General features: G+C 41.9%; 1 protein-coding gene across 1 annotated transcript; it reads right to left on the bottom strand.

Annotated features, from left to right (window-relative positions):
- Positions 1-4,335: 4,335 nt before the first annotated feature.
- Positions 4,336-14,479, bottom strand: KCNV1 (potassium voltage-gated channel modifier subfamily V member 1). The gene is made up of 5 exons (XM_074894422.1): positions 14,302-14,479; positions 13,897-13,978; positions 13,132-13,644; positions 10,846-11,372; positions 4,336-5,177 (listed from the first exon to the last, which is right to left on the bottom strand). The coding sequence occupies exons 3-5, from the start codon at positions 13,611-13,613 to the stop codon at positions 4,666-4,668; spliced, it is 1,521 nt and encodes a 506-aa protein (XP_074750523.1). The 5' UTR covers positions 13,614-13,644; positions 13,897-13,978; positions 14,302-14,479; the 3' UTR covers positions 4,336-4,665.
- Positions 14,480-26,765: the final 12,286 nt, after the last annotated feature.

A 26,765-nucleotide genomic window follows, 5' to 3' on the forward strand; every position in this document is an offset into this window, starting at 1 on the left:
GCCAGATTTGCCATACAGCAATCCCACAAGCTCAGAGTTGGTAGCAAAACTCCTGTCCTGGGCGGAAATTGCTCAACTTAGTTTATATCAAATCAAGACTGAAGTGTTTTACTGACTTACTAACACCACATAATTAACAAGTGATCAGTGAACTATGCATTCAGGATTAATATCAGTAATGCAACAGGTAAATCACAATCTTAGACACTTATCAAATATTAGCAAACACGAATTTCTAAATACCTTTCTATAAGTTACCCCCAGAAGTGATAAATCCCCCTCAGCTACCAGTAGACCCACTTCTCCTGGACATGGGACTTCCCTGATGTGCTGGTCTCTGCAACCTGGCACTCCAATGTTTTGCTGGAGTATCTCCATTAGGTCCTTGTCTTTTGTGTACTGGGGATCTCAGCACTGGACATACTACCCAGATGTCTCATCAGTGTTGAGCAGAGGAGCAGGACCACCTTCTCTGATCTGCTGGCAATGCTCTGGCTGATACACCCCAGGAGTCTGTTTGCTTTCTTCAAAGTAAGAATGACAAAGAACAATTTTAGTGATGTTTAAAAACTTCTGGTGAGTTTGGTCCACACTGTCCCCAACTAAAAGCTGCCCCTAAACATCTACAAACAAGTATATGATTTTTCAGACTGTTAGTTTTCACTGTAGTCTATGTCATTGCATTTTCACTATTACTGCTTCCTGTACTAGGGAACCAAGGTTAATGTGGACTTGCTCTAAGTAACACATCTACACCCTTTGATGTCAGTTTTTTAAAGTACTTGGTGTTTTAAGCTAAAATGCTGAATTTTCATCCAGTGTAACTGATGTTCTAACTCATGATCCTTTCTGCCATGTCTGCTGTGGGATGGAAATGGCAGGACAGATGTGAGGACAAGAGGTAGTTTCTTATCTTAGTGTGATATTCTAAAGACAGCAGAGTAACATTCTTAATTTGGTACCTTAGCGGTGACTGAGCTATTTTCTAAATCTGTGGTAGTAAGTACATGGTGTAGCTTCATGTTTCAGAGTTGTAATGTCCTGTACTGTTTCACAGAATCACAGAATTGTCTAGGTTGGAAAAGACCTTGAAGATCATCCAGTCCAACCATTAACCTAACAATGACCATTCTCAACTACACCATATCCCTCAGCGCTATGTCAACCCGACTCTTAAACACCTCCAGGGATGGGGACTCCACCACTGCCCTGGGCAGACCATTGCAACACCTAACAACTCGTTCTGTAAAGAAATACTTCATAATATCCAGTCTAAACCTTCCCTGGTGCAACTTGAGGCCATTCCCTCTTGTCTTATCACTCATTACTTCATTAAAGAGACTCATCCCCATCTCTCTGCAACCTCCTTTCAGGTAGTTGTAGAGGGTGATGAGGTCTCCCCTCAGCCTCCTCTTCTCCAGACTAAACAACCCCAGTTCCCTCAGCCAGTCCTCATAAGACCTGTGCTCCAGACCCTTCACCAGCTTCGTTGCCCTTCTCTGGACACGCTTGAGTAATTCAATGTCCTTTTTGTAGTGAGGGGCCCAAAACTGAACTCAGGAATCGAGGTGCAGCCTCACCAGTGCCGAGTACAGGGGTAAGATCCCTTCCCTGTCCCTGCTGGCCACGCTGTTTCTGATACAAGCCAGGATGCCATTGGCCTTCTTGGCCACCTGGGCACACTGCTGGCTCATGTTCAGCCGGCTGTCAACCAACACCCCCAGGTCCCTCTCTGACTGGCAGCTCTCCAGCCACTCCTCCCCAAGCCTGTAGCACTGCTGGGGGTTGTTGTGGCCCAAGTGCAGCACCTGGCATTTGGCCTTATTGAAACTCCTACAGTTGGCCTTAGCCCATCGCTCCAGCCTGTCCAGATCTCTCTGCAGAGCCTCCCTACCCTTGAGCAGATCAACACTCCCACCCAACTTGGTGTCATCTGCAAACTTACTGAGGGTGCATTCGATCCCCTCGTCTAGATCATCAATAAAGATGTTAACCAGGACTGGCCCCAAAACCGAGTCCTGGGGGACACCACTCGTGACCGGCCGCCAACCGGATTTAACTCCATTCACCACAACTCTTTGGGCCCGGCCATCCAGCCAGTTTTTTACCCAGCAAAGCGTGAGCCCATCCAAGCCTCGAGCAGCCAGTTTCGCCAGGAGAATGCTGTGGGAAATGGTGTCAAAGGCCTTACTGAAGTCAAGGTAAACAACAAGGTCAAGTTTTGTTGCTCAGTAAGAATGCTCTGGTTCTTCTATCTGTAAGAGCTGAAAGCAGAACTGGCCTTCATCTGTAAAATGATTTGGTAGTCTCAGCCCATAATGGGATAGATAACCTTGCTGCATAAACAACAGGATTGACAAACACTTCTTGGGAGACTTTGAATTTAAAATCAAGAGGTCTGAAAATAGAAACCGAAGCAGCTACAGGATAAAGTCTCAGCCGTATTTCCCCATGGGCATTTCTAGGAAACTTTATCTCCAGAGCTGGTGAAAGGAGTGAATCAACTGATACATCCCAGCACATTTCTCTCGTTCTTTTGAGTCCTTCATAAAAAGCACAGGATGCAATAAAAGCAGCCTTTCCCTAAAGAGAATCAATCAGCTATCTAACTGCATTTCCTTTCTCAGATCAGATGCTGCACAAGAAAGCACAAAAGACATTACAAAACAGCCTTCCCACAATGAAAGCTTCTTCTTAATTCTCTATAATTAGACTGACTTTTGAATGAGAAACAGCCTGTACAATTTGTGCAAGCCTGAGAGACTTCCTGCTCCAAGGAGCTATGAAATAATAACCTAGAGTGTGCTGCATCAAACCTTCCCCTGCAGAATTAGTTTTGTCTCCTGGACATCAATGGGAGTTTTGTGATGGAGATTCATAGAGTATTTGGGCAGAGGGGAACACTGTGATTAACAGTTTGCTCTCTGTGTGACATAGATCATGAGGCTGACCTATTAATTTTCACACCTAGACAATTTCTGGTAGAGCAAGACACCCTCTTTTAGTCTCCAGTATTTTTCCTTGGCTACCTTCCGACCCTGGTGACAGCTGAATGTGCTGCATTGGTCCCAAATCCAAATGCTGAATGATGCCAGCTGACAAATCAGAAGTTTCATGCTGAAATGCTGCTTGGTTTGCATCAAGGTTGGAGCCTTTGAAAATTTTGCTTGCTGTATTATGTTTACAGCACCATTCATAGGGAATGAGAGGAAAACATACTGTTGTTTCAAAGAAAGTATTATCCAATGTTTATTAAAAGCAGGTTATTTCACCCATTCATATACCCTCAAGGGCAGTTTAAGCCTTCTGCATACATGAATACCTTATAAAATTAAATAAACCACAGTTAATAGATTTTTTTTAGAATGTTGAATTAAGGTCAAATGTAAATAATGATTGTACTTACATTACCCAAAAGAAACGTGAAATGAGAGAGGTTTGTGATTTTTTAAAATTTAATTTACTAGTTGAGTTATATGCATACCGTGGCATGTCATAGTCTATAACAGTGAAATTATATTAAAGAAAAGCTTTGTTTGCTAAGAATAATATTGGGCCACTGGAGAGGTAAGTGGTGGGAAACTTGACTGAAAATACCTTTGATTATTTTAATTCCGTACTTTGATTACTTCATTAGACTAAACATCCAGTCCAACAAGTGCTCGTTTTTCCTTTGGAGCAAAAGATTTTGTTCTAATAATGGGGCAGTGAAGATTATTAATTTTTTAAAAATCTGTCCCACCTGGAATACCTACTGATTTTAATGGGAAATTGATAAACGAGTAGCTTATCTTTCACCATTTCTGTTTCTTCTGATATCCACCAGTGACTTTACTTGAGCACAAAAACTGCTTAGCTACACAAATAAGTTATGGGAATCAAAAGAGATACAAAAGTCATAGTTGAAACTAAGTTTGAAAATTACTTCTATGCTGCAAAGCCTGTATCAGCTCCTGCAATTTGTAGAGCAACTGCAGAGGATGCTCTACATTATGGCACCTATTTCATGACTATTTTATACCTTGCTGCAGATCTTGCATCTGCTTAATGGTTTTACCTATCTCCTGATACCCACCATGTATCTGGTAGCCCTCTGCTTCTCTTCAAATGAGGAAACTCTATCCCCCCAGGGTCTAGTAACCTCTTTTTCAAGCAAATGGAAAAGATGGGGATAAGAAAGAAGGTCAAGATGAAGCTTGTTATAGGAATGTTATCCTAAATTTATCCAACATTTCACTCCCTTAGACTTTCCTTTTCAGCTTTTCTTAGTGTCTTTAGCTTTTTCTTCCAATGTGAAAACAAATCTTACAGATCTTTAAAATTCAAAACACCATGGCAGTTTTCACTAAGACTTTATTATTATACATTAGCAAGGGCATAAGATTCATATACAAGTGTTTGCATCACTGTTTTACTTTGATGGACCCATTATTTCCTGTCTCACTCACCACAATCCAGTTCTGGAAGCAGATTTTAGAGTCTCTTAGGAGACTCAATATTATGAATTCTGCCTTTTGTATACAATAGTTATCTCAGTCTGTCCAAGTAAGTAAAACTCCAGCTGGAAAAGCAAATACCATAAGTGGCGAATAATAAAAAAAGAGATGCTTAGACTATGTTTTTGAAGTAGTCTTATTTGCTATACAAGGCTAAATAACTTAAAAGTCAAAACCAAAAATCATCTGCTCCACTGCTCCTTGTACTTGCTCTCTCTCTGCTTTTTAGCCGTAACATGTCCATGACACTGCGTGCATATATGTCTCGCAAATTAACATTTATATTTGACTCGCTGGATGAGTTCTTTGTGAGTTTCTTTAAAGCTTCACGCTGCCGAAGAGCAGCTTCTTTTATCTTCAGTGTAAAGTAACAGGCAGAAAAACGGTCATTTATTATAGCTATTGGCAAAGCCAAAACCAGTATTCCTGATAGTATACACATAAAGGCCACTACCTTACCAATGGTAGTGTCTGGTCTAATGTCACCATAACCAACAGTTGTCATGGAAGTTGTTGCCCACCACCAAGCACCAGGTACGCTTGTGAAAGTTGTGCCTGGCACACCTTGCTCAACAAAGTACTCCACGGTGGAAAATATAGATATTCCTACAGAAAGGAAAAGCAGCAGAAGGCCAACCTCCTCGTAGCACTGTGCGATAGTCATTCCAAGAGACCGCAAGCCTGAAAGATAAGAAATGCTGTCAGTAGGTTGATTCATGTAGCTGTTATAACTTCACAAAATATCTCTTATTTAAAAGCTGACTGCCTTATGTTTTTCTTTGACTGCTAGTGACCATGTCTTAAGAAAAAAAACCCACCATTCACTCAAAACAGGATAGGGGTGCTGCTCTCAACACTACTGGGAAAATGTGATTTAAAGAAACAGATTAAAATGTTAGACTGAACCACTGACATCATCTCCATTTCCTTAACACAGAGCATAGAAATTCTCCTCATTACTTATTGTTTGAACTATGTATGCATATAATTTAGAAAAACTAACCAATCTTGATTTAGTAATTGGCTATAACAGAAGATCTAGCACAGTTTTTAATTAGTTATCTAAATAGCCTCTTAAAGACATACTAAAAACACCTGCTCCCTACTTTGAGTCTGAACGTGCCAAGCTTCTGTTTTCCAGTCATTGTCATATTTTCTCTTGCACTGAGCAACCCTCAGTTACCAAATTCATGTTTCCAGGTAGGTGCTTAGAGCCCAGTTCAGCCCTTCAGTAACGTTTACTTTGCTAAGGACTCTTTTCAACCCTTTAATAGTTCTCACAGCCTCTCTTCAACCTCTCTTTCCCCCCAAAACGTATCAGTATCTTTCTCTAGACATCAAAACAAATAGAGTATTCCAGCAGCAAGCTGCACTTGTGCCAAAACCAGAGATAGCAAAGCCTCCCAATGCAAACATGGTATTCTGTCACTCCACTGACGTACTGTATCGGTCCCATTGTCCGTGAGCTGCACAGGGAGTTTGCATGCAGCCCACCACTCTCCATAACCTCTCCCATTCCTTTTAGAGCTGCTGCTTCAAGGCTAGGCCGCCTGACAAAGCAAGCAGGAAAGTAAATCCAATAATAGTGCAAGGGATAAATGCGCACATAAACAAAGAAGGAAGATAACAGGGTACAAACTCAGCTGAGACACAGGGGAGACTGAAATTATCTTTTGAATCACAAGCGACATTGGATTGGTTTTTAGTACTGTTCTTTAAAAATGTGGTATGTTTTCTTTAATAAATGAGAAAAACACAATACTTATGAATTGCCCTTCATGGGGTACACTTCTAACTAAACTAGTGTTTGTAAAATAGCTTATTGGAGCTCTGCCTCTGCTTGCAGACTTCATATGCTCATAAACGTAATAAGCAATTCGATTTGCTTTTCTTTCCTCAATCCCAAACTACAAGACATTAAAATTTCTTCTTGCTTTTTGGCTCTTTCTTTTCCCCTTCATGTCTGCTGAGTTTTAAAGTTTTTGTTTATATACAGCAAACAATGGATGTACACACTAGAGTTTGTAAGGAATGTTTCCTTTTTCAATGTTTTCTTCTACCAACTCCAGTTAAGGACTTGTCCATATTCAGGTTTTATATTACCGTAACTATGATCTGTTGGTTAGAATGTTTATTATAATGATATAGTTTAAATCTGCAACACAAGGGGAGTAAGATATGTCAGTGTGACCTTTTCTCTGTTAATATGACTGCCTCCACATTTTGAAAATGCACCAATATCAGCAGTGCAAAAGCTGTGTGAGACAACAGCAAGGATCCAAATCACTCTCATCTTGCAAGGAAGTTACTATCATCCATTGCCCTGCAAAGCTTCCTCCTGAACGACGTAGAAGAATAAGTCCTTTCAGGTGACCTGGGAAGAAGGCACTCCAATTTAAAATTACCTCTGTAGCACTTCTTTTCAAAGCATAAATGAGTACTATGAAAACCGGGGTTTGCTCTTTATGGTGGATCCTGAGAATACTATAGCTGAAAAACAGTCCAACTCTCACATAAACCAGGTCAAAATAAGGAGGAACAGGGCAGTGACTGCTAACTCTTTGTATCACATTGATGACACCTTCAGTAAAATATTGTTCCTATGGTTAATTATTCTGACGGTTCATGAGTCTGAATATTTTTATTATTCTTAGTTCTATTATCTGCATCTAAAAGATACATTTCTTCATGTCTTCAGATGAATTCAGGAGACATTTTTAGACAAATCTATGAATCAGACAAAGTACTGGACTCCACAGCTCTTTCTAAGTGGGAATCAGTTGGTGTACTCAAAAGAATCATGTATTCTGCTGTATTATTTTGCAACTTGTAAAAACGTCTGAGTCCTAGCACACAGCCAAACTAAGGCTGTTCCAGCACAGGCACCTCAGGAAGTCTTATGACTTTCCATGAGAACTCCTTGCCAGGAGCTGTAACAGCTTGGTTGCTCATCCTAAGGTGCTGTAACAGAGCTGGTGCGGGGCAGGCGAGCAGCACGAGCCCTGGGGCTAGCAGGAGGAAGGGGAAGTGTTTCTGCCATGCAGGTCAAGTTCCATCTCTTTACTGCCCAAAGAGACTTGGCAATACAAGTTGATGTTCGGAAGCTTCAGTTTACACAGAGCATTTAAATAATCCTAAATTTTTGGTAGTAAAATTGCTTAAGTTTTGCTTTTTCATGTCTCCGGAGGCATAGGCTACATACAGCCTTCTCTCAAACATATGCCCAATTGCCATCACAAGTAAGATGCTCACATCCTAATTCTTCTCAAGGAGCCAATCTGTAAGTGCTTCCCAGAGGATCAGTAAGACATCATACAAAACATGGCCCCAGGAGGAAGGCAACAGCTGAGGAGCATCAGAGAATGTGAGAAATCCAGGTTCATTTCTCACCTATTCTTGAAGCCACTCAAATCCATGGAGTAGTCTCACCCTCTAGCTATACATTTTCTGGGTAGAGGTACTACTGATTTCTCAGTTGTTCCTTGATGAAGTATAGCACTTTGCATAAATAATTACACACTCATGACAGTCTAGCCCAGGTGTTTCTAGGCATCACATCCCTCCTATTAGCCAGGTTCAGCTTTCAAACCCCACAAAAAGGGTTAAGTTGCCATTTCTTTAAAGTGAAGAAAAGAATTGATACATCTTTTCCTAACTCATTTCTGCCCCCAACAGCAGAGCCAGGCTGCTGTTGTGATCCCAGCTTTGCTGTGGGGCTGCACAGTATTACATTCTCCTTATGACTGTGAACACCCCTACTTGGTGAAAGGGGAGTTGCTGCCTGCAGCTACAAATTTTCTCATCTCTTTTCTTCTGATCTCATACTGCTCTTGCCACACAAATCAGGTGAGCAGTGCCTGAAGCTTTGTCTGGCCTGAGAGTGCAGGAATCAGAGGGAAGCTTCACTGGGAGGTAGCTTTAAGCTGCCAGATCCAAGGCAAGGGCACAGAAGAGCCACCCCTAAACACAAATTTATCAGGACTGCCTAGGTATGTGCAAGGAGGATGGTCTCTGTGTATGGTACTTATGGGGTTCATCTTACATTAGCAGCTGTGGTTAAGGATGTGTTTAGAACTATGTTAACAAAACTCTTCTGCTACATACCTCTAGCGGTCAGAAACAGGGCTTCAGGTCTGCTACTGTATGCTTCTATTTTGATTTATTAGGGATATTTTTCATCTTAGTAACAGATCTCCTCTGACCGAAGATCAAAACAGTTACTTTCTACATTTAAATGATACAGATTTGATTTAGTGTTCTGCGCCTAAGTGGGTAGCAACTACACTACCAAAGAAGCAAGCACAGCGATGGTAATGCTGCTCTGGATGAAACCATCCAGATACATATGTCACTGCCTGTATGTTGAAACTGGTACTTTGGTACCAGTAGAAAGATGATAGCTCACTTCCAGATTAGGAGACTAGATTTTTATACAATCAATTCACTTCTACCTAACATGGAATTACTAAACTCAATATTAATGGCACTCAATATTGTGATATAAACTGTGGTAATATTTTAATGAATTTAAGAATAAATAGAGAAGTTTAGACCATCCCTGAAAGTCAATATACCAGAAGTTAACAGTTATCACACAAACAGTTATTACACAAACATCTGAGCCATAGAACTGAGTTTCATGCATTCATTCTGTAACAGTAAAATGCGATAAACTGGAAACTAGAACTAGAATCCACATACTTCTGGATCACTATTTTGTTATTCAGCACAAAAGTACCTTGATGAGTTCAAATCTTATTTTCAAAATACAGTTAGAGAAGAATACATTCACATTACAGCTACCATCAAAAGTGGATAGCAGCCTTTCTTGCAAGCCCCCCGCCCCAACCCTGCAAAAATGATAATGAAGCAAAACAAACTCATTGACTGAATGAATCATTACAAGCTTCCTTTCAACTGCTTTCTAAGGGACAGTTATGCATCACTATAGGCATAATCTAGGGTAGACAAGTAAAATACTTCCCAAACCACTATGATTATGCTCAGTAATATTAAAGCTACTCCCTGCCATTGGTAGGCAACAAAATTAAAGGCCCACATTCTGCTGCTGTGAGCACACTGTAATGCCTGCTGAGTTGGAGACAGTTCACAAAGAGGGTGGAGATGGCTTTCCAAAAAATGGAGGGGCATTAATCCATTCCTGCTTCATAGCAGGAAAGCCTGGAAGGGTATGTTGAGCGTCATGTAAGAATGATCATCACTGTCTTCAGAACAGGCTAATATTGCAGGACAGAGACAATGACTTACTCTTAGGATCTAATTTTTCAAAGCTCCAAGTGTTGACTGAACATTTCTCCCGTCAAATTCAGCACCCACTGATTTAAGTGGGAACATAATTAAATAATTTTGAAAACGCCAAGCAATGGACAACATCATGGCATGCAGAGGCTGTGGTGGGAGTACAGCTTTTACTCTTTCATATAGCCAGACATGCATGTGTCAAGAAGTAATAATAAAAATAGGGTAAATGCAAATGCAACACCTTCCAGTCATTTCCAGCTTCCTCTGACAAATTCCCACCGGAAACCATGACCTTTTATGCCTTCCTTTCACCACTCAGAGTGTACAAAAATGTTCTCAGAAATGCGTTTCACCTTCCACCTTACCCCTGCTTGCTCTTCATCTGTCTGCTGACTTGTCAGGAGCACTTGGACATGAAGGGCCCCACACCAGTGGGTGAACTCTGACTGAACCTGACACTGATGCTCTGCACTCCACCTAGGTCCAACTTGGTAAGAAGCACCCAGCTGTGCTCTACATCCAAACAGGTACCAGTGTGTTTAACTGAATATCGTAAGATTCAGTTTAAAGTTTTCTTGAAACATTCTCTACTGCAGTTGTTTTCAGGATCTATGATGTAGACAGAATCGTAATATATTTCTTTGCATATACTTTTTAACAAAAAATTTGTGACTGGTAGTTGTAAGCGGTCATTAGTGGGCCTTTGATAATACAAAAAGCATGGGTCAGTGATCTCTGCTTCTTCCCTTGCTTCATCGCTAATAAAATCAAGTCAAATACACATTTGTAAATTTATGGCATTGTGAATGACTGGTGCATGATTTACAGCATGCAACTTTGGGGCCTGTTTCTGTAAATGTTCTATGCAAACAATATATACTGGCTTTATGAAGACCTGAAATGTATTGGAGAAGGCCCTTGTCACTCAATTATCAATGTCCAAAAGTAAGACTTTCACGAGCCATTACTGCTAACAGATCGGGCAAAAAAGTTTAGGCAGAAACACATACAATATGGAGTACTGTGCCCAGGGAGAACTGTTGCAGGCAGCAAAAATGAGAAGTACCACTGCCATGGCCAAAATTACCTGTTGAATGTCTTCCCAGCTTCAACATCCGCAGGGCTCTGAGCAGTCTCAGCACTTGGACAATGCGCCCCACGTTCTCCAGTTCTTGGGAGCTCTCCCCACCACACAGACTCTCCACCAGCAGGGTGATATAGAAAGGTAAAATAGCAAGGAGGTCTATGATGTTTGCCACACTCCTTAGGAAGCGACACCGATCCCGTGCACACAGGAACCGCAGAACAAACTCCACAGTGAACCACGCAATGCACATGTACTCTAGGGCATCCAGTAGCGGTGGTGCCAGCCAGCTTAGCTCTACTGAAATCAAAGCCATGTTGGCAATGGACACAACAACAAAAGCCATGGACAAAGTGCCAAAAGTCCTGGCAGCTGCAGAGGAGCCAGGCTTTTCCAAAACTTCCCAAAGTTTTTGTCTGACACTGGGACAGAGGCTACCAGAAAAGTCCTCTTCTTCATCTTGGGCATCCAGTTCTTCTGCATCTTTCTTGATGTCTAAGGCCTCACTCAGCTCCTTCCTCCTGAAGTACCTGCCCAGGAACCCCCCCAAAGAAATTTTTAATAGCAATATGTGTATGTTTTTCTTATCCTCTACCATGTGAGGCATAAGAACATACATTAAAGCATACCTTCTGTGAGCTCAGAAAACTCTGATGTCAAAGTATACGGTTGAAGATTTTATTAATTGAGACCCTGCAGCATGTTTCCACTGACCTGGTATTTCTACTCCCCCATTTCACATCAGTGACAGTTTGTATATGCAGAGTAATTTTATTCTGATAGCATGTTATTTACATGGATCATGTTGACTACAGTAGGATCTGCTGCATGCCTAACATGCATTCTTACAGACAATCCTGGTGCAACCAGACCCTCTGTTTCTAAATTGTCCTCAATTTTATTAATTTTATTATATTTGTTACATTGATGTGTATCTGTAATACTAAAACGGAAGGCATAATAAAAGCCATGCCCTTCACGGATGAAGTTTTGATCAATACACACTAAGACAACGAGTTAACTTTCTCTAAATCCTCACACAACAAAGTGCACAAAACATTTGTGCTGAGACAAACTTACAGATCGTAATTGCGTGGTTGAGTGTTTTGTTAGATCTAGAGTATATTTACAGAACAATTTCATTAAACAAAAACATTCCCAAAGAACACTAAAAAAATAATTTTCTTTCGTATCTGTATTTCTTGACTGCTGCAAATCTCCAGCTTTAGACAAAGGGGCTATGCAATTTTGCCTTCATTTGATAGACAGTTACTCCTGCATATATGCCAAAGAGGTCTGTAGCTCCTTGTACCACCAAAGGAGGAGCTTTCAGTTACACCTACCAGGGATGGAAGAAAGGGATGAAAACTAGGATCCAACTCTCAGCTGCAGAACTGGACCATACTGAGGTAGGATGACTTCAGTATCCTTTCAGGGTGGGGTGGCTTGTTTGTTTCTAATAATTTTGACATAACTCCCTTAGATAACTAGCAATTACGCTCTTCAGAGAATTCATTTATTCAATACTAACAAACCAGTAGCACTAAAAATGGTGGAAAAAAATAAAATTAACTGCAAATAAAATTAATAGAAACATCTTGGGAGTGGTTCAGTTAACACCCACCTCATTTGTAAACTGCCTGTTACCATTTGTCTCCAGTGAGCCATGTTCCTGCTGTTGATGCCCCCCGCCCTGTAAGGTGCTACCTCCATGTGTGATGCTGCCCATCACTGCTCCTCCTGGAGCCATGCCACCCACACTCAGCCTGGCAGGTGACCACCCCCCTTCTGCCTCTCCAGCTTGGATCTGGAAATCCTCCAGAATGGAAAGTGCAGGGTGGGGAGGCTCCAAACCCTCCCAGCACCATGCCTGACTCCACATCCAATCCCTCTAACTAAATAATCCCAAACTGGATGACTGAAGGGACATCTCTGCTTTCACAATCTTTTTCATCTCTGACATTGTCCAGGACCAGTTCAAAGCCAGTGCAGGACAACCCAGACCCTGCTCCTGTTAGGGTCTCACTACCTTGACCCCACCACCAACCTGTCCCGCAGCAAGGGTCAAACAGTGACCTCACCCAACACATGTCCCATTTTTTACACCCATCCACCTCTAGAGCAGGATTGAGAGCTGAACTCATCCAGTTTTGAGCACACTTTTCCCAGTGCTCTGCCATCTCACCTAACCTCACTGCTGCCTCTCTCACCTGAGTGACCCTGCACACAAGTCAAAGCTGAGCTCGCCCAGCCCACAATACCGCCGCGCCGCATCCTCCCACAACTCACCGGTCTCTGCAGCAGGAATCGATGCTGAGCTCATCCAAACCCCAGTACTGGATCTCTTGCAGGAAGGAGAGTGCACAAAGCTGTTCCATCACATGCAGCCTCCCTGTCTGGTAGTAATTCAGAATGTAGTGAAACGCCTGTGAGCTTCGGTCAAAGAAATATTCATTCTCCACGAGGTTGGCGTCATCGCAAAGCTCAAGGAGGCCAGAGGCCACATCCCGGGCAGCAGAGACCACCACAGCCAGTTTGCCAAGACGGGTGTCAGGGTAGCAAGACAAAGTTTGCTGGGACATCACAAAGCGGCTGCCTCCTACATTGATAGTAAAAGAGTCCAAGGAGGGAATGACCTTCTGGAGCAGGGGTCCCCGCTCTTCCTCACTGGAGAAAACACTGGAGTCCAGGGAGCCCAGGGATGTGCTACTCCCTGGTTCCTCCAGGGATGCTTGGGAAGAAAGAGACATGCAGCAGGGAGGCGACTTCATCCTGTAGCTGCCAGCAGCAGCCCACACTCTCCTGGATCGAAAACACAACAAAACTGCAGAGAAGGCGGCCGCGTCGGGGGGGGGGGGGGGGGGTGGGGGGGGGGGTGGGGGGGTGGCCGGGCCAGCCTAGGAACGTGTCGCTTTGCTGTGGCTACCGCCCCACGGACACCCCACTGTCCCCACCTCCTCCGAGCGACGCCTCCATCCGAGGCGGCGGTCGGGCTGGGTGTCGAGCAGCCCAGCGGTGCCGACACGCGGGAGGGTGCCGGGGGACCGGCGGTACCTCAGACGGCGTCACCTCGTGCTGTCCGCGCCGGCACCATCCGCCGCGACGGCCCCTCCGCTCCGGCGCTCATCTCACACCGCTGGGTCGAGGGTGGGGGGAACCAACCGGGGCAACAGAGCTTCAGCGGGGTCCCCGGGAGCCGGGGGCCGCCCCGACAGCATCCCCAGGGGCTGCGCCGCTGCCGGGCCTCGCCCGCCCCTGCCCCACAGCTCCCTCCTGGGTCCCGGGGCACTCCCCACGCCCCCGCACCGGCCGCTGCGCCCGCACTTCGCCCGCTGCCGCTGCCCGAGCTGCCCGCTCGCCCCCCGCCGCCGCTGGGGCAGCCGCCGCCGCCCGGGCGTCTCGGCGCGGCCGCCTCCCCCGCCGCCAGCCCGGCCGCCCCCCGCCGCCGCCCCGCCTCACCTGCGCGCCGCCCGGCTGTGCCGCCCGCGGCCGGGCGCCGGGTGCCGCCGTGCCCTCGCAGGCAGCAGCCTCCGCCCGTTCCCCCGGCTCCAAACTTCTGGGCAGCGCCGGCGGCGCCTCCATGGCGGGTCATGTGCTGCGGGGGGGGCAGCGCGGACGCGGGGCGGGCCGGGCCGGGCCGCCGCCCTCCCCGCCGCGGGGCCCCGCCACCGCCCCCGGCCCGGCCCTCGTCGGCCCCCGGGGTGTCGGGCGCGGTGCCCGCGGCGGGCGCGCGGGGCGGGTCCGCTCCGGGCGCACGGACGGGCTGCGGGGGCTTCCCCCGGGCACAGAGAAGACCCGCGAACTTCTGCAGGCGAGCTGACGGGGCGAGTTTGAAGCCGCCCCTCCTGTAATACACGTAAACCCAAACGTGTTTCTAAATAGATAATGTATCCCCACTCACGCTACTCCCACGGCCACACGTCTGAAGTCACTCAAGTAAAACAGTCATTGTAAAGGCCAGTCGATGTACGTGAAAGAGCCTATTTTAACTTAGCCGCAGTCAGCTTGTTTTCAAAAATACTCTAGAACATCTTTGGCACCGTCCTGTGCTGACTTTGTAGCTCCACAGTTAAACAGTGCAAGAGTTAGGTTCACCCTCCTCACTGCATTTCCTCTTCTCCTATGAACAGTTATTTCTGACGAATCTAAAATACTCACTTTCGCAAATTTGCGTTTTCTGCCGCCTCTTACTCCAGCCTGCGTTGCGGTGGAGCCTGCCAGGAGGAGAAACTCTAGCATGTAAAATGTGCCTTTGTGTGTTTTGCCACCAGGCATCCTGTGTCGTACCACTAGTCTTTGATCCCCCATCACTTGCATACAGATGCATCCAGTTATGTACCTTTCTAACATTAATTTCTCAGAGACCTCATAACAGTTCATCTTTTGGATACCGATAATCTTTCATATTTTACATGCAGATTAGCTGAACATTTACAGTAATGCAGTGTTGCAACACCCGCAGCGATCTCTCTGCTCAGCACTTGCTGGGGTAGAAATCTGCTTCAGGGTGACTGTTGGCGAAAGTGTTCACTGATCAGAGAGAATCCGGAGGAGAGCAGCAAGGGTGAGGTTTGGAAGTCGTGGCCCAAGAGGAAAAGCTAGAGTAGGATAGCTACGGTGGAGGGGAATGGGTATTATAACAGTCAGATAGGTAAAAGGCTGCTTGCAAAGGTGAAGGGTATGCTCTGTTCTCCTTGGCCACATTGGACAGGTGTAGAAGTAATGAGGTTGAATGACAGGAAGGACTTTCAGGGTAACCATTAGGAAGGTTTTGGTGAAGCAGTGGAGGAGGTCATCTGGGACATTGGTCTCTCTCTCTCACTGTTCATCAAATAACTGACTGGACAAGGATCTGTCAGGAATAGCAGAGGTGTGGTGCTCCCTTTCCTGAGGCAAGCTGGAAGGGTTAGACGACCTCCTGAGACCCCTTCCAGATGTATAATTCTGTATTTCAAGTGTGTCATAAAGAAAAAGAACTACTTATTTGCATAGATGTTCTGCTTTTTATTGTTTAAAACAATCAAATTGAAAAATAATTAAAGTGAATAATCACTAGTTTCCATCGAAACTGTCAACAAATGCTGTTATGCAGCCAGCTTTCAGGTATACCCCTTTTTTAGTCCAGAATTGCCATTCAGGAGTGCAGTCCCTCTGTTGTATAGCACTTAAGCCAGCACTTAATTAAAAGTAATAATTAAAAGATTCATTAAGACCACGAGTAAGACCAATTCATTATGACCATCAAAGAGAAGTAACTACCTCAGAGCAGCAAGATGCCTCACTGAGTGTAATAGACCCATAATTGTTCAGTCATTAAACTGCTCACTCAACCTCTTTTCAGACTCCTCAGTAGTCATTTTTTCTATCTTCTGGAAAGACTTTTTCGGGCATATTTTCTCCGTTAAAAGGGAGATCTGAAAACACTCTCCTCCCCTCACCATGATTCAAGGGATGGATGCTTTCCCTGTTAGTCCAGATCCACTGGTATTTCGGAGACCCTGACTAAAAGTTTTGATTTTGTCTAGTTGAAGTGGGTATCTAATTCACAGCATCATTAAAACTCTAGATCATTTGTTCTTAAAATACTCTGATGTATCATTTTCAGCACATGTATAAGACTTTGAGAGACTGGGTTCAGTTTTCTGTTTACCTATGTCCTTTGTGGAATAACGACTGTATACAGCTATATTTATGTCACTTCAAAGTTATTTTTTTGTCTGATTATCAACTGTTTGAATTAGAATGTTTTCTTCAAGGCGCTAGAGAAAGCCATGTGTTAAGGTAATGTTTTCCATTAAGTTTTGTGCACTTAATATGCATTCTTCAAGCTCAGTTCTCACTGCAGGAAAGTGACATTACCAACAACTTCCATAGTGTCCATAACTTCCATAACGTCAACTCACATCACCACAATTAGACAGGAGATCTGAGTATGATCTTACTTCTGAGTTCTGTCTCTCTGCTAGTTGTCAATTTAGATTTTCACTAAAAAATCTTTCAGAAAACTGTTCAGAAAATTATTTTCAAATGTACCAATAAAATAAAGCTGGAACATTTCAAGGAAGTGAGAAAAATGTTTTATGTGTAGAAAGGCTCAGAAATAGAGGATTTATTTTTCTACCACTAGAGACACAAGAAACAGGGACTACTGGTGCATTTTTCATTTTCCGGGGAACTCAAAGGATCAGCTATTCATTGTTCCTGCTCATTTGTACATGAGGAACCAAAGCAACAGCTTTCATAATTTTATCATTCCCTTAGCAAACCTGCTCAGACAACCATATTCTTATGCCACTGGAGTAGCGGCAAAAACTAATATAACAGTACAAAGAGAGTAATTTGATCTTACTCACTCTGCCAGTGAAGTGCTGCTGCTGAAGTGAACCTGCATGGTTCAGACCGAAGGGGTTATAGAGTACTGCTTTGTCATGTCAGGAATATCTGTAACAACTGAATGGTAGTGACATCTGTCTGAACTACTGTCTTTACCAATGCTCCAGCTGATGTTTCCCTGGTATGATACTATGACTGAAAAAAACAGATTTCATTATTTCAAGAGACAGTACAAAAAAATTTTTGCTGGAATGCTGAAATATGAGTTGCAACCCAGTATGTCTGTTGTGGGAGTTGAAAAATTCGCTTCAGCAGAAAGCCAGCTGTTACAAAAACCCTCTTTTATAATATATTTTCCTGATCTTCTGTACTCATGTTGAAAGCTATGATTTTATGTCATTTGTGTAGTCACTTTTTCCAGCTGGAATATTGTGATATACAGGAAAAAGCCAGGATGTGCAGATACCAAAACTGGTCCTTATCTTCTCAAATAGCCTTGATTCTCTTCTCACAGGAGTAATTCTTCACAATCAACTGATTGTAAGTTACTGGGATTTCTGACACATTATATTTCCAAATTTTTAAACTGTTTTGATCTTGTATATTAGTCTGTATTTGGAATGTAAATCGGAGTGTCTCTCCTGGACTTTATGTAGTAGAATAGAGAGAAAAGGTTAGGAAAAGAGTATTCTAGGTAGAACACATCTAGGGAAAACTTTCTCCAGGAACATCTTCATAGTCCAGCAGCACAGGGACTTGATGAGCCAGAGGCTGCATGGAGCCAAACATGTTTAATAACATTTCATGATGTTGCAAATTAATTGTTGAACTAATTTCTGTTTTGATGTTGATAACGCTTTGTGCAAGGTTCTCCACAATTTAACTGTGCACAGGGTGAAAGATACCATACAGTTCTGTTAAACCTTCCTTTGTCCTGGTGCCGTGACTGCTGAATAATGGCATCCTGCTCATGTTGCCAGCACCATTCATGATTTTGCTGACATCTGCCACACAGTAGTTTCTATGGAAGTGGCTAGTTTCAATAATATGTCTTTAAGTTTTTTATACAGAGCCAAGCTTTTTGAGTAATACATCATATCAAGAGTTAAAATTAATGGATGTTGGCAGCTCCAGTATTTGTCTGTTACAAATTTTGGACAAGGTGCAAGCCATTGAGCCCTGAGCTCCATTGCATTCAACACTAGACATAATCCGTATCATAAACTGAATTTCCTTGACACAGATCAAGAGTCACTTTAAACGTGACAGTGGTACTGGCTAGATCCTCTGCTGAATCTTCCCCTTTGCTTAGTGTGAAGCAGTGCTCTTTGGGAGCTGTTGTAGCTCCTTTACAATCAAGTTACCTGAAGTCTGTCCTTTCATGTAGTCTAAGAGCTGCTGTAACCTCACTCTTGCAATAACAGGTGAGAAAAGATGAAACTTAGAAATTCTCTAGACAAGTCTCTGCTGTTTCCTTTGACAAGTGAAATAAGAGCTTATCAGAACAGCTTTATTCCCTCCAGGGATATTCTGCTTTTGTTGTGGAAATGGTCCAGCCAAAACCAGCCAGATCTCACTTTCTTTGAGCTAGCTGCATAGAACAGACAGATCAGAAGAAGACACACAGTTTGGTCCACATTGTGTGAAAACAGTTTAAGAGAGTATGGAATAAGGGCTATGTTAAGAAAGCTGTTTTCGGTATCTTTGAACACTACCCACTTTCAGACCCTATTTATTTTCTTGCCTTTTACAATGTGGTAGGAAGTAAAAAAAGAGTAGCTGCGGAGGTAGTTCTGTAGAGCAACCTACACATATGAGCAGTTTTATTTTCAAAGTAAGGGCTAACTTTGCATCCACCAACTGCATAGGAAAGCAAGTTGCTGATATTTTCTGTTGAAATTGTAATGGAAATGGGCTTTAATATATAAAACTGAGTTTAGTAAACAGTGTGTCTAATACTAGACTGAATGTTGCTTTCATTTTATTAGATTGGTGAAGGGGTTTAATAAAAATTTTCAAATTTTAATTTTAGCTGCATTATGCCAAATGCCCCAGAGTCCTCAGAGATGAATAAAAGGTATGCAATCAGACCTGTTAACCTACCAAATGCATTTTTTGGGAGCTATTACTCCATCCTCCTATAAATGAACAGGTGCAACACAGCAATGCCAAGGAAGATTACATACAAATATTAAGAGGAAGAGTACTTCTCTTTAAATAGGGCCATAATTTGTTACTCTGAAGGAAAGCTCCAATGGCTTAGTATCCAAAAGAAATTTATTCAAAAGAACTTTTAAAATAGATCAAAGAGAGTGAAGTCATTCGGCACAGGATGAGATTTAAATCAATCAGATTTAAATCCATATTATCAGAGACAGAATCAATTTACAGAAAAGCCTTTTCAGTCCTCACCAAAAGAGACTAAAGTTTTGCACATTAAATGCATGCAAAAATCTATGTACTGTTCCTGCTACTGTTCCTCCCCAGGATTACTTGTTTTATTCAGTAGCTAAGCTCACTGCTGGATCAGCCAACGAGCAAAGCTTTTGGTCTTCTCTGTATGTAAACTTGAAATTACTTAGCCTTCAGATGTCAGTTCCTTTCTGCTAGCAATTCAGCTAAACTTTGCAGCTTTTAAATCCATTTTGTATTAATTCTTTCCTGTGGTCTGTTTCGATGATTACTTTTCAGTGTTTGTGTTTCTTCACTAGTTTCTTCTGTGCTAATTTACCACCCAAACTTTTGCTTTCCTTCAAGACCACTCACACTTTATTACCTGAGTTATTTCTATAGCTGTATCTGAACTGAGTTGCAAGTACTTACCTTAGTGCACTCTAGGCTGCTGGTCTCTAGTCAACAGTGCAAGAAACCATCTGGACCATCTTCTGGGTCCCTCAGGAATTTCAAGCCAACATCAATTCTCACTGCTCTTCTCCGTGGACAGCTGCTACATTCCCATATATAACTTTGCATCATTAATGTTAACAACACCTCATTTTCTCAAGGTCTACCATTTGTTTATAAATTAAGGAAAGCGTAGTGTGTCTGGCTGGGATAGACTTAGTTTTCTTCAAAGCAGCCAATATGGTGCTGTGTTTTAGATTTGTGACCAAAATGGTGTTGGTAACACACTGATGTTTTAGCTAATGCTGAGCAGTGCTTACACATCATCAAGACTTCTCTGTTTCCCACTCTGAACCCCAAGGAGTAGGCTGGGGGTGGGCAGGAGGCTGGGAGGGGACACAGCTGGGACAGCTGACCCAAACTGAGATACTCCATACCGTATGTCGTTGTGCTCAGTGGTAAAACTTAGGAGGGGGAAGTCTTTTGAAAGTAGCCGTTGTTCGGAGACTGGCTGGACATTTTTCTTCTGGTTAGAGGTGGTGAGTGATTGCCTCTGCATCACTTGTGGTTTTTTTTTTTTTTTTTCTTTTCTTTTTTCCCTTTCTGTTATTAAAATGTCTTTGTCTCAACCCATAAGTTTTTTCTTGCTTTTGCCCTTCCTATTCTCTTCCCCATCCCACCATGGGGGAATGAACAAGCACCTGGGTGGGGGCTTAGCTGCCAGTTGGGTCAACCCACCACAGGATGGAACACAGAAGACTGTATATGATAACATGATGTGCTGCTGCAACTATGTACTTGGTTAGTAAAACCAAGTATATGAAACAAGTAATACCCACTCTTCCCTTCAGAACATAAAAAACTGGTATAACTGTTACAACTTTTTTTACACAGCATTGACTTTCTGATATTTTCCGTTATTCCGTTATTCTCCTTTGATGAGAAGAAACATTTCTGTAAGCTATGTTTTGTGGAGAGACCTCTGTATGCAGGTGAATTCAGAGACACTCTGAGCAGAAAGATCTTGTGAAGAATTATACATAGCCTTCACTTTATGAACTTTGTTGTCCAACTTCAAGATAATTCTCTATTTAGATAGTTGAATAGCTGGTAAGGGAAGAGTTCAAGACATTATATAGCCAGGGACTTCGTCTCTTCTAAGGGTGCAAACAGGACAGAACCAGTTTCTTTTCATAGAATCATAAAATGGTTTAGGTTGGAAGGAACCTTTAAAGATCATCTAGTCCAACCCTCCTGCCATGGTCAGGGACATCTTTCACTAGATCAGGTTGCTCAAAGCCCCGTCCAACCTGGCCTTGAACACTTCCAATAATGGGGCATCCACAACTTGGATGGGGCAAACCTTATCATAAAGAATGTCTTTCTTCTAAGCTAAATCTGTTGTCTGTTAGTTTAAAACTGTTAGCCCTTGTCCTGTCACTACAGGCCTTGGTAAAAGTTCTCTTTCTTTCTTATAAGCCCCCTTTAAGTATTGCAAGGTTGCAGTAAGCTGTCCCTGAAGCCTTTTCTTCCCCAGGCTAAACAACCCCAACTCTCAGCCTTTCTTCATAGGAGAGTTGCTCCAGTCCTCTGGTCATTCTCATGGCTCACCTCTGGACCTGCTTGAGCATGTCAGTCTTGTGCTGGGGTCCCCATAGCTGGATGCAGTACTCCAGGTGGGGTCTCATGAGGGTGGAGTAGAAGGGAATAATTCTAGAATCGTAGAACAGTTTGTGTTGGAAGGAACCTTTAAAGGTCATTTAGCAATGAGAATCCCCCCTGCAATGAGAAGGGGCATCTTCAAGTAGATCTGCTTGGTCAGAATCACCTCCCTCAATCTGCTGGCCACACTTCTTTTGATGCAACCCAGGATACAATTGGCTTTCTGGGCTGCAAGTGCACATTGCCAGCTCTTACCTAATTTTTCATCCACCAGTACCCCCAAGTCCTTCTCTGCAGGGCTGCTCTTAATCCATTCATCCCCCAGTCTGCACTGGGGACTGCCCTGATCCAGATACAGGACCTTACACTTGGCCTTGTTGAACTTCATAAGGTTCACATGGGCCCACTTCTCAAGCCTGTCAAGGTCCCTCTGGATGGCATCCCTTCCCTCCAGTGAATCAACCGCACCACACAGCTTGTTTTCACCTGCAAACTTGCTGAGGGTTCACTCAGTCCCACTGTCCATGTCCTTATTAAAGATATGGAACAGTACCCATCCCAGTGGTGCCCAATGACAGAACGAGAGGCAATGGATGCAAACTGAAACACAGGAAGTTCTGTCTGAACATCAGGAAACACTTTTTTACTGTGAGGCTGACTGAGCACTTGAATAGGTTACCTAGGGAGATTGTGGAGTCTCCGTCCTTGGAGATACTAAAAATGCAGCTGGACACGGTCCTGGGCAATTGACCCTGCTTGAGCAGGGAGGTTGGAGTAGATATCCTCCAAAGGTCCCTTCCAATCTCAGCCATCCTATGTGTAATTTTGAGTATCATAAATAAATAACAGAAAGTAAATATATTAAAAATATATTACAATACCATAGTACAGTGTACAACAGAACTTTGAATTTTCACATGAAATATATAGTTGACCCTTCACTTTTAAGTGAAGAATCTTTGAGGATTATCAAAAGTGAAGGCTTTTTGAGGAATTTGTTTTATTTTCTCCCTAGAACATCATAGCAGAGATGGAAGACAATGCTCTTTAAACTTTAAACATGTCTCAGGCAATAAAGTCCATACCCTTCAAAGAAATTGGCTCCCGAATCTGTGAATGTTCATTGTGTTATGCAGTACATGATGATCTTCCGGTGGCATACTGGATAACAAAATGATCCTTTTTGTGTAAACTTTAATTTTGCCTTTATTTTTCCCAATTGTAAAAGGACAGAAAGTATAACAGCCAACAGCAAGAATATCTTCTTTAGAAGTGATATGATCAATTCCAGCCTATTAAAAATATTACTTATACGTATCAAACAGTAGCAATCTCTGAGCAATAGTTAGTATGGAAAATAATTATTTTAGGCAAAACTAATCATTATTTGTTAAGAATTTGTGTAACACCATTGGAGTGTTAACATTGCAGTTACCTCTGGCAATTTAAAATATTGAGTTATTCATAAAACTTTTTTATTGTAATAATTCCTATATCTGCATTAAAACAAAAAGATCCAATTCATCTATCTGTGTACTTAACAATTCCATTTACAGCACTGAACAGGCATAACAGCTGAGCATCCAATAACAAACAGGAGAACGAGAACAGGCACATCTTCATACAGAAAAAGCACCATGATGGCAGTAACTTCAGATGATTTTATGCAGTGCAAAAGAGAAACGTGTTCAGGCAACTTCATCTCTGCTGCCATTCTCTGCTGACTTTAAATGAGGTTTCTTTGCCCCACAATCACTCAGTTTACATTTTATGTATTGAATAATTTCCTTTAATTAATAATGCAAAAACCCGTACTTGGCGTAGTATGTAAGGTGACTGTTCACCATCTTTTCATGAATTCAAAGTAGCTTAAGAGCCTTTAAATTTACAAAGTTAATTTGGGTATATTGGCTAACCTCATATATATCCTGTAGCAAGAATAATTAATTTTGTAAGAGGAATTGTGGTTGTTAAGTGGCTATTATGTGTAAATTGACTTCCTGTGCATATGAGTGCATAATTGACCAACTTTGCCTATGAAAAGCAGAGGTTTCTTTGCCCTGACAGTCACCCTCTTCAGTCAAAGAAGAGAAATAGGAGCATCAAAGAAGCAATTAATTATTTGTTTTATACACCCCTGCTTTAAGATGGGATTAATTGCACCTTCCAAAGGTCCATTGGTCTCTAGACAACATCTGAGATAAGGTATTAACGTTGCATATGGTTTCCCAGATGAATCTGACTCAACTGTTTTTTACTGGTTTGTATTTTCTTATGTTTTTGTAGAAACAAAATAATTCTTTACTACTTAAATAAGTACAGTTATTAGTTCTTATTAGTTCTTGCTTACCAACACAAGCATTTATTACCAGTGTATCACTTACTTTGATAACTATGAAAATGCTTTGTATTTTTGAAATAGCATCATTTGTTCTGGATGGCACAAATAATTTTAGAAATGCAGCATTTCATTAATCCTCACAACATCATTGTGAAATAAGTAAGTAACATTATGATTAAATGATGACAATTATTTAATGCCATGTGCAATTAAGCTGTACTACCCTAGGACACCTCATGCTTCCAGGTGACTGAATGTTTAGAGGGATCTGTGTCATATATGTCTGCATGATGAAGTGCTGAACTTCTTGGGGGAGACATTCATCACTGCTTCTGGGTGCATAGAAGGGAAAGTGTATTTGTTGACTTCTTAGCTCATGCATTAGAGTTTATTTGTGTTGGGAGAGGAGTTCTTGTCCTCTGGAGAGCTTTGGGAACTCAATTCTGAGAAAACTTCTGCAGATAGAAACAGTCCTTGTTCCTCAGATTCAGCCTGTCACATTTGCATAAATAGTACCTCATAATAAATGGCCATAACAAATTTTCCAAGGTTTTCAACTGCATCAGCAACATGACTTGAACATCACTGGAACAGTTCCCTTGTTTCATACACTGTGACATGCATACCTGACTGTGGGCATAGGGACCAATGATGTTTCATGACATTTTTTTATGTAGGAGAAGACTGGATTCTAACTAATCTGGTCACATCTTATTACATCTGAACAGTAATAAGCAATCATGGTAATTTCTGTTCAATAGCTAAAAACCACCTTCTTTATTGTAGGCTTTTTTTAATCTCACAGATGATTCCCACACAGCATTAGTAAGTTTTTCTTGATTTGGTTGAATGCATGTAGCAAGAGGAAATAATGGCGTATAAGCAAATGTATGAAAGTAATCACCTCGAACATCTATGAAACTAGGTATGTTAATATTGATTCCCCTCATATACAGTATTTCAATTACCGTTGCTTCAGTGTCAATATCTTTGGTATTCATTTATTAAAACTCCAGTACGAGATGTTTTTATATATGTCAGTAGGTGTACGTTTATGGGTATGAGGCTGTCAGAAAAAATCTGTTTAATGTCTCCAATTTTTGTAAATCTTTCATTGTTGTCAGACAGAATTTCCTAGGGGTGATGATGGGTGTGATGATCAATTTCACTCCTTTCTTCAGGCTATATGAGACTTGCTATAGCTTCAATCAAATATGTAATGTTCGCAAATAAGAGAGGATTCATAATCTATCAGACTCCAGGAGGTCTCCTTAGGTAATGTCAATAATGAATTCACAGGTGACAGTCCTAAATGGCTAAATACTCAGGTTTTGGGTTCCACAGACAGTTTCCAAGGGAATTTTGCAACACTGACTTTTAGGGTTCTAAAGCCTATGGAGTATTAGAGGATCTTTGGTGGGGTGGAGGTGAAAGAAAATGTATTAATTTCACAGAAGGTTTAACTTGATCTGAAACTTGTTAGCCATATCTTGTAAAATACATTTCTAAACTTTTCAAGATCTCTGTCTTGTAAGTGTATATGTAAAGATTGGTTAAATGCCCATTTAAGTCAATGAGTGATTTGATTTCAAAAGACTTTGGACAGGGCCCAGACACTGGTTGTGTGAGCACATACTCCTGTCCCTGCTGTAGAGAGGAAGTCATCTCTCCTTCCCTTGGTCTTTCTCTTCTGTGTCTTGAACTAAGGTTGGTATTTAGAGCCTTAAAAGTGAAACCTTGTTCTCAGCTTGCCTGGGAGCAAATACAGTTGAATTCCCCTCTAGACACTACTGTAATACAAACCATGAACAATAATGTATATGATAGCAGTAATAACCTTAAATGTCAATAAAACCATAAATAACCATGAGTAACCATAAAAGACTACAGTCATGCTGACATCCGAAAGGGAATTAGAATCCAGAAGGAGAGGGTAATCTATTGTAATACCCAAATCTGCTCTTCAGTAACTCTGTGCTGCATCAAGGTTTTGTTTAAATGGAATGGTAGAAAGCCTGAAAGACTCATGGTCATATTGTTCTCTTCTCTTTCCTATACTACTGCTTTGTCTGTGTAGTTTCTTTCCACTCTGTTTTGATTTCCATTTGGCTTAATCATTCTGCTGCCCTTGATAGCTCTCAACTTCTGACTCAATGGAAAAATTCCTGACAAAATGACCACCATCAAGAAAAAAAAGTGTAACTTTAGCATGCAAATAAACTCAGTTGTTTCAGGGAGAAGCCTTAAACTCCAGCACATACATATGCTTTTCTGTAACTGAACATGTGTAATAATCCTAATCAAAGAGTTTGTGTTCTTGATGAATAATTGGGATGTGATTCTGTAAAATAATCCCTTTTGATTTGTCTTTGAAAGCATAATTAAATGTATGCACCTTTATTAGTGTTTTACTTGATCATTTATAGTAGGAATAATTTTTTGTTAATGAGTAAAAATGTTTTAAAAGCAAATGGCAGAAATATTGAGCAAAGGCTACTGAGCTATAAATTCCCTGTGAATTCATAGATACTATGAATGGTCCTTCTCTATATATCATTGTTGCTTGCCGCAAAGCACAATCTCAGTGATCTCAGCTAAAATTCATTTGGTTTAAATTCTGCTCATACAAGTAACAAAATTCTTATAATCTACTTCAGCAGTTTTAAGTAGATTTCTGTGATTTATGGAACAAATACTGTCTTAAAGAATTCTTTCAAGTTTAGTTTTTATTTTATTTTCACTT

This window comes from Strix uralensis, chromosome 1 (assembly GCF_047716275.1).
Source record: "Strix uralensis isolate ZFMK-TIS-50842 chromosome 1, bStrUra1, whole genome shotgun sequence".
Classification (NCBI taxonomy): Eukaryota; Metazoa; Chordata; class Aves; order Strigiformes; family Strigidae; genus Strix; species Strix uralensis.